The 8,677-nt window shown below is 56.4% G+C and overlaps 1 protein-coding gene across 1 annotated transcript; it reads left to right on the forward strand.

The window, feature by feature from the left end:
• Positions 1–153: 153 nt before the first annotated feature.
• On the forward strand, positions 154–738 carry LOC100276652 (uncharacterized). The gene has a single exon (NM_001150386.2). The coding sequence runs from the start codon at positions 233–235 to the stop codon at positions 545–547; it is 315 nt and encodes a 104-aa protein (NP_001143858.1). The 5' UTR covers positions 154–232; the 3' UTR covers positions 548–738.
• Positions 739–8,677: the final 7,939 nt, after the last annotated feature.

Genomic DNA, 8,677 nt, shown 5'->3' on the forward strand with positions numbered 1-8,677 from the left:
TCCCCTCCGCCACGTCACGCCGCCCGGCCACATGGCAGCGGCCCAGTGGCCGCTCACCCCCAGGCGGGATAAGGCGTCCTCTCCGTTCCGGACCGCAGCTTAATATAACCATGCAGTGCAGGCCCGCCGCCAAAAGGCAAAAGCTCCCCAACGAAGTGCGAGCGACCCACGTCCACACGACACGAACCACCACCACCAACCAGCAGCCGCACCACGCACCCAGCGCAAAGCGATGGCGTCGCTCACCATGATGGCGTCCTTCGCCGCCGTGGCGGTGGCCGCGCCCTCGCGCCGCGGCACCTTCGCCGTGGTCAGGTCCGCCAAGGTCGACCGCTGCCAGGAGCCCGCCACGCTAGCAGCAACCGAGGCCAGGCCCGCCGCCGACGGACGCCGCGCCGTCATGCTCGCGGCTGCTGCGGCGGCCGTGGCAGCCATCGGCGGCGCCGGCGCCGCCATGGCGGGCCCCAAGAACGGGACCCCCGAGGCGAAGAAGAAGTACGCGGCCATCTGCGTCACCATGCCCACCGCCAAGGTCTGCCACAACTGAGCACGCCCGCGTTGCATGCAGCTGCAGGGCCGGGGGGTGGTATATAATTAATGTACGTGCCACGGTGTTGTTGTCCCTATTGTTGGTTCGAGCTTTAGATGCATGCCTGACGTGAGGCCGCTTAATTGCTTTCTGACGGCCTCGGAGCTGTAAGAATATCAAGTGCACTGCAAAACTGAATTCGGTTGAAACCGTTCTTATTTTATCATTATAATTTCGTTCGTGCATTTCGACGACGTACGTGGAACGAATGGCAGCAAAAACGACCAGCGTTGCGTATATAGGAACAAACTGTTGCGTGTTCTATTTGATCAGACTACAAGATGAAAATCACGCGAAGCTTTGCTGAGGCCTGAGGGAGACGAACAGACGAGGAGCACGAGGCTATGCTAGGCTATGCATCGGTTGGCCAAATGGGAAATTAAAAATGCCACCATATTCTGGGCCGCGCGCGAGGTTAGCCACTCCCACCCACTCGATGCCAAGAGCCTAACAACACGAGTTCAGCTGTAGTATTGCTCTTATAATTTTGGGCCCATATCCAGTAGTATTCTAGTATGGACTCTGGAAGCCGTGCTTCACCATACAGCTGGTTTACTTTTCGTTTTAGGCCTTGTTCGTTTGTGTCGGATTGGTGGGTCGGAATGATTTCGAGCCGGATTGCTTCTCTAATTTATATAAACTTTGATTAACCGGAACGATTCCGGGTGCAATCCGGTGTAACCGAACAAGGCCTTACTCGGCCTGGTCCCAAGTGGATCAGATGTACTCTTTATCGAGACTAGTTGACCTCAGGAAGCCCACCCAAAAATCCAAATTCAAACAAATCCTTAAGGCCCCGTTCGGTTGCTAGGGATTGGAAACCCGGATTGATTCCTAGCCGGATTACTTCTCTAATTTATATAGATTTTAATGGGCCGGAATAAATTCTGGTCTATTCCGGTGAAACCGAACAGGGCCTAAGTTGAATCTTGTCCACACCAAAATATACTTTTCCTTCCATAAATTAGTAAAACCCAAAATGTGCTGTGTCACAAATCTATTTAGTGCAAACACCACTAATAAAATGCGAACCTAAACAAACTCTAGTATATCTCTACTGGATGGTCCGACGAATCGCCAAAGTCTACACCAGCCCACCTTGACTAGTGCATATCTGGCGTGTGGTCCATCTCTTGATGTTAAAGAATGGGGAAATTTTTTTACAAAAGACTAGGCTCTTTGATCTAGGGTTTCTAGGTTGTACATGCCCTTTTACTTAGGCTCGTTTTTTCAGCTTCTTAGAGATTTATACTTCAGGTTTTGAACCATTTAAAATGAAAAAGGCTCCCAGAAACCAAGAATCAATCAGAAGCTCATTAGGATAAACTTTAAGGGTTTTTTTGGCTTATGGGAGTTGTTTGGATTTTAGGAATTCCAATAGTTAGTGGTCTCTAAAAGTGACTATAATTTGAAACAAACAGAGCCCTAGATAATTCGCTAAATGTGAGGTGTCACATGCAGTCCTAGCCCCCAAAATTATACAATCTTAGACCGTATCTAGCAGTTCACCTATACGACACCTAAAACATTGTTTTATACTATAGACTGTACTGTTTGTAAAATGGAGTTTAAATATAGGTATGTGATGGGATAAGCTGTCGGAGATAGTCTTAGTTGCTTCCTTTGTGCTGCTGTTTCTCTTCTTGGTCAAGACTCTCTCTATATAGAGAGAGAGATTAGAGGATAAAGTTGGCCCGTTATTGTATTGTTAGTTTAGCGTTCTTCCTGGTGGTTTCGTGGCCGAACTAAAGGTAGAGACTACCACTATTCCTTGTGGCCGCCCAACTTCGTTCGTCCCAGCCCCCAACGACCTGTGCCAGATGCTCTACTGTGAACGGTGCCCCAGGCAGAAAGATAGTGGTTACTAAAATGGTTACAATGCAAACGTGATGACAGCTATAATATGTCTGAATCTCGTCGAATAAAAGTGCGGTAATGCTAGCTCTCTTTGCGAACCCTTATTGTAATAAGAAAAACAACCACAGACACCTGCTTTGATTATAGTGGCAAAGGCAAATTAAAGGGAACTGGGCCTGGAACAGCTTTTGCAGTAACCCTTAAACAAGAGCTAGCTAGCTAGTAGCAGAAGCAGCTTCCTCGATTCTTCTTCCTTCTCGCTTGCATATATTGCATGGTGTGCAACGACGCAACCTCTCTAATCTCTATAGCAGTATAGCCGATGCGTGTGAGTGTGTGACTGCTGTGGGGACATCGATCGGGCAGGCACAAAAGCAGAGGCCTAGAAACCACGCGCGCGCCCCGGCCGGCGTGAAGTTTCTCCTGCTGCTGATGCTGTGTACGTCGCTAGCACACGCGCTTTATAGCTAGCATCATTTCACATGGCGCGATCTTGGACGTCCGCTCCCCTAGCTAGCTGCGATCCTCGATCCCGCACTCTCGTCACCTAGCTTTAGCTATATATATTTAGAACCCTAGCCAGCTTGCATCCACCAAGCCATGGTCCGCAGCTCCCTCCTATAAAATACAGCTGACTGAACAGCTTGCTTCTTGCATTGTGTCGTAGTAGCTACAAGACAGGCTTAGCTTAGAGAGCTACTAGCCAGGGTAACTAATAAATTGACGAAGAAGACCGTGCCAGAGCTTCTTCCATCCCGCGCGCCACCGCCGCGCGCCATGGGAGGAGGCAAGTCGTTCTTCTGCCCCAGCATCTTCAGCTTTCTGCGCAAGTGGAGGCGCTACGACGACGACATGGCCGACTGGGACGGCGGGTACGCGCGCAAGGTGCGCTCCAGCGACGAGGACTACGGCGGCTGGTGGGTCGGCGAGCCCGACGTCGACCGCAAGGCCTCCGACTTCATCAACAACTTCCACCAGAAGAATTGAAGGGTCGCGTTCTCTGCTAGCTGCGACTGCTACCGCTTCCCCACGCCAGCATAGCATGCAATATGCATATATATGGTCGACGACGACGATGGCACACGGCCGGCAGCACCACCGCCCGCCGCCGCGCCGGTCCACGCTATGCATGCATGCAGCTACGTTTCATTTATTACCAGGTTCTTTGATATTCTTATATATATGTTGACGACTATACATATTAGCTGATCTCGTTTGTCATGTTATTATGTCGTGCTCATTTAATCAGAGAGTGAGAGAGAGGATGAATAATTCAATCTGCTCGACAGACATATATCGCTGTCATTGGATTTGTTTGGATGATGCACTGTATGTGTATGTTTATGTGTGCGTGGAGGCATATGGACGGTGATGCAGATGTATGTGTTGTCCGTCGCACATTCATTCATGTAGGATCGTATGACGCTAGATTGGTCAATGTGAGTGAATGACTGTGGAAGCTTACAAATAAATATTCCACCTCCTCTTAATTACAAGACCAATTTAATCTACTTTTATAAATCTGGACAAATTGCTGTTACGTTAGTAAAGACATTGCTGACCAAAATCTGTAACTCTGATTGGTCTCAAAATGTAATAGCTTAAGCTAGATAAAATTATGAATCTAACACAACTTGAAGCACTCGATCGGACTTTCGTATCTAAAGTTATAAATGAAACGAGATTGCTATTCCACATAGTAACGGAAATTAATTTAGATCTAATTTCGGAGTTTAAGCAATAATTAGAAAAGATTAATATCTCAAAATTTGTAGAACAGTCAACAGATTTGTCGGTGTTTCGAAATCCGGGGGGTCCCTGGACCGACGAGTGAATTGTCGCCGCGTGCCCCAGCCCAGATGGATCGACGCAAGGCGGAACGCGAAGGGGGGAAAGGAAGCGGCCGGAGGGAGGCAGGCGTGAGAGAGTGTGGATCCCGCGGCATTCGTGTTAGCCCCGCGCCTGAGTCGGGTGCGCTTGCAGTAGGGGGATACAAGCGTCCACGCGGGAGTGGGAGCGAGCGGCCTTGAGCGAGCGCCGTCCCGTCCTTCTCCGCGCGGGCCAACCCTCTGTAAGAGGGTCCTGGTCCTTCCTTTTATAGGCATAAGGAGAGGATCCAGGTGTACAATGGGGGGTGTAGCAGAGTGCTACGTGTCTAGCGGGGGAGAGCTATCGCCCTAAGTACATGCCATCGTGGCAGCCGGAGGGGTTTTGGCACCCGGTTCGTGTGGTGTCGTGGCCGTCGGAGGAGTGCTGGAGCCTGGCGAGAGGGCAGCTGTCGGGGCTGTCGAGTCCTTGCTGACGTCCTCTTGCTTCCGTAAGGGGGCCGAGAGCCGCCGTCGTCACAGAGCGTGCGGGGCGCCATCATTGCCTATCTGGCGGAGCGAGCCAGATGGGACACCGGTCTTGTTCCCCGTAGCCTGAGTCAGCTCGGGGTAGGGTAATGATGGCGCCTCCTGTCGACGTGGTCGGTCTGCGCCCTAGGTTGGGCGATGTGGAGGCTCCTCCGAGGTCGAGGTCGAGTCTGTCTCCCGTGGCCGTGGTCGAGTCTGAGCCCCTGGGTCGGGCGAGGCGGAGACCGTCGGCTGAGGCCAGAGCTGAGTCCGAGCCCTGGGGTCGGGCAAAGCGGAGTCCGTCGTCTCCTGGGGCTGAGCCCATGTCCGAGCCCTGGGGTCGGGCGAGGCGGAGTTCGTCGTCTTCCGGGGTTGAGCCCATGTCCGAGCCCTGGGTCGGGCGGAGCGGAGTTCGCCGTCTTCCGGGGCTGAGCCCGAGTCCGAGCCCTGGGTCGGGCGGAGCGGAGTTCACCGTCTTCCGGGGCTGAGCCCGAGTCCGAGCCCTAGGTCGGGCGGAGCGGAGTTCGCCGTCTTCCGGGGCTGAGCCCGAGTCCGAGCCCTGGGTCGGGCGGAGCGGAGTTCGCCGTCTTCCGGGGCTGAGCCCGAGTCCGAGCCCTAGGGTCGGGCGAGGCGGAGTTTCCTATGACGCCCGAGGCCGGCCTTGGCTGCTGTCAGCCTCACTCTGTCGGGTGGCTCAGCAGTCGGAGCGGCGCAGGCGGCGCTGTCCTCTTGTCAGACCGGTCAGTAGAGCGGCGAAGTGACTGCGGTCACTTCGGCTCTGTCGACTGGAGGGCGTGCGTCAGGATAAAGGTGTCAGGCCACCTTTGAATTGAATACCCCTACGATTTGGTCGGTCGGCGTGGCGATGTGGCCAAGGTTGCTTCTCGGTGAAGACTGGGCCTCGGGCGAGCCGATAGTGTGCCCGTTGCTGGAGGGGGGGTCCTCGGGCGAGACGTAGGTTCTCCGGGGTCGGCTTCCCTTGCCCGAGGCTAGGCTCGGGCGAGGCACGATCGTGTCCCTTGAATGGACCGATCCTTGACTTAATCGCACCCATCAGGCCTTAGCAGCTTTGTGCTGATGGGGGTTACCAGCTGAGATTTAGGGGCCTTGAGGGTACCCCTAATTATGGTCCCCGACAGTAGCCCCCGAGCCTCCAAGGGAGTACTAATACTCGCTTGGAGGCTTTTGCCGCACTTTTTTGCAAGGGGACCAGCCTTTTTCGGTTGCATTCTGTTCCGGTGGGTGCGTGCGAGCGCACCCGCCGGGTGTAGCCCCTGAGGCCTCGGAGGAGTAGTTTTACTCCTTCGAGGTCTTAGTGCGCTTCGCAACACTTTGGCTGGTCTAGTTGTTCCCTCATGCAAGCTGGCCGTAGCCCGAGTGCACGGTCGGGTCCCAAGTTCTCGGGCTGGTATATTGACGCTGTCAACGGTTTGGCCAGAGCCGGGTTTGCGAGAGCAGCCCCCGAGCCTCTGCACAGGGCGAGAGGACGGTCAGGGACAGACTCGACTTTTTTACATACGCCCCTGCGTCGCCTTTCCGCAAGGAGGAGGGGGGGAAAGCGCCATGTTGCCCTCGGGTGGCGTCGAACATGGTGTCTCCGGTGAGCTGCTGGCGGGTAATCCGAGCGGACGTCCGTGCCCCATTTGATAGGGGTCGGCTAGAGGCCCAGAGGCGCGCCCAAAAGTACCTGCGGGTGATCTGCCGGACCCGGTCCCCTGTCGACGGGGTCCGAGGGCTCGATGCCTCCCTCTGATGGGATTCCGTTACAAGATCGTTCCCGCTGGTCTCGGAAATGTCCTAGGGTACCTCGGGAGCGTAGCCCGAGCCTTGGTTATGTATCGAACGTACCCATGGTCATCCCTCGCTCTGTGTCTGAGGCGACTGTGAACCCTTCGAGGGCCAGCCTACGAACCCCTGATCAGTAGTGGGCGCGGAGCCCGAGTGGCCTGAGGCGGCCGTTGAACCCTTCGAAGGGCCGGCCATCGAACCTCTGACCAGTAGTGGGTGTGGAGCCCACGTGCTCTGAGGCGACTGTTGAACCCCTCCGAGGGGCCAGCCTTCGAACCTCTGATCAGTAGGGAGGCTCGGAGCCTGTTTCCTTCACGGAGAAGGGTCCTTTTCGGGGTATCCCCCTTTCCCGGTCCCTGTTGTAAGAGAGAGAAAGAGGAAAAGGAAAAGGATGCGAAGTCGAACGACGTGGCGCACCTTTTTCGACGCGGTCATTACGGCGAAGGCGAAGCGTCGCTTGCTCCTCCCGTCTGAGGCGCCGCCTGTCCTGCCGCGGAGTTAATGCGACGAGGCGAGTGGTTCGCGGGGCGGCCGTTGCGCGTGCGCGAGCCATTCGAGGAACGGATCACGGGCGCACCGTCTTCACGCCGTGGGAGAGGGCTCCCTCGCTGCCCCTGGATGGGACGTAAGCTTGGCTGACGACGTGACCGCTGCTTCTGCCCGCCTGCCACCGCCATTACTGCCGGCCCAATTTTGACCGCATTTGACCGTCGCGCTTGGCTGGCACTACAGGGTTGCCTCGAGTCGCGGTATTGACTCCGCAGTCGAGGAGGCGCGACAGTGGCGTGAGTGGCGGTGCAGTTGCTCACACGTAGCAACCGGCGCGCCGGTTGCGTGACGCGTGGGCCTGGACCTCCATGCTGGGCTTGTTGGAGTCGAAGGGGCGCGCCCACTTGGCACGGTTGCATGCCGCCTGCATGGTTGTCCGCCCTTTCACCCGCTGGTCTGGGCAAAAGTGGAGGAGTGCTTGTAACCGCCGGGTGGTTGCATGCACCGCGCGCGGCGGTTTGGCTTCTTCTCCCCCGGACCGGCTTGCATGACGCGTGGGGCCCAGCCCCCGTGCCGTGGGGGGAGAATCTTGGAGCGTGTTGGAGAAGACTTAACCCGCAACGGTTGAGGACACAAGTGGAGAGAGTCGCTTTTAAAAGGGGGCGACCCCCTTGGAGGGCAACCATGTCTTCGCGCTCCCCTCATGCATCGTGTCTTTCCACCTTCCGAGCCCCCGGGCGGGGGACGCCCGGAGCCCTTCCGTCTTATCGTCGGAGGAACGCGACTTCGTGGAAGTTGGTACCTTTCAGCCATCGTTCGGCTTCAAGGATTTTCATCGTGCAACCCGGCTGCATCCCCTCGCCGGCGGTCACCCAAGACGGTGACCACCAGCCTCTCGGTGGGGAGGAGCAAGCCGGGCTGCGATCTTGGTCCCACCCTCAGCCCCAAGGATGTTCGTCATCCTTGCTGGGGCGGAGGCCAGGCTGAGCCGGAGCTCCACCTCCCGCGCGGGCCGGCTGGTCACCTCCTCTTCCAGCTTCTGGTGGTGGAAACCATCCTCCACCCTTGCGGAGGAGGCGTCCTCCAGCCATGCCGGGGAAGGCGAACTGTTGCTGTCCAGCTAGGATGCAACATTTCGTCCTTCTCCTCGCTTTCGCGGCGAGGACGGGAGTGAGGACCTGCCGGTGCGCCTTGCAGACCGTCGGCGTTGGTGGAGAGGCGGACGCCGCCGTCTGAGCTGCTGTGGTGGTAGCCGGAGGAAGCCCCCCCCATTGAGGCCATCGGCGCCGCCCACGGGCTGGCCCCCGGCTCTTTGGCTTTGATGTCTGTTTCGCATCCCTTGAGTAGGGACGCGAACGAAAGCCTTCCGGTGGCCGCGCCCGTACTGGGATCATGGCTGCTGCTGTGGGGTCGGAACCGGAGTTCCGTTTGTAATGGCACCTTGAGTGCCGGCGTTTTGTTCAATGCGGCTGTCGAGGCCTGAACGTGTATGCATTTTCGGCACGGAGCCGTGTTTTTTCTTCGATTCGAGCACTAAGACTCGCCTTGTCGATTATCTGAACCGCTTCACCGGGCGTGAGTTGCCTCGTGCAAAGGTGACGAGTGAGGTATCCGTATCCCG

The sequence above is a fragment of the Zea mays genome, chromosome 5 (genome assembly GCF_902167145.1).
Source record: "Zea mays cultivar B73 chromosome 5, Zm-B73-REFERENCE-NAM-5.0, whole genome shotgun sequence".
Lineage (NCBI taxonomy): Eukaryota > Viridiplantae > Streptophyta > Magnoliopsida > Poales > Poaceae > Zea > Zea mays.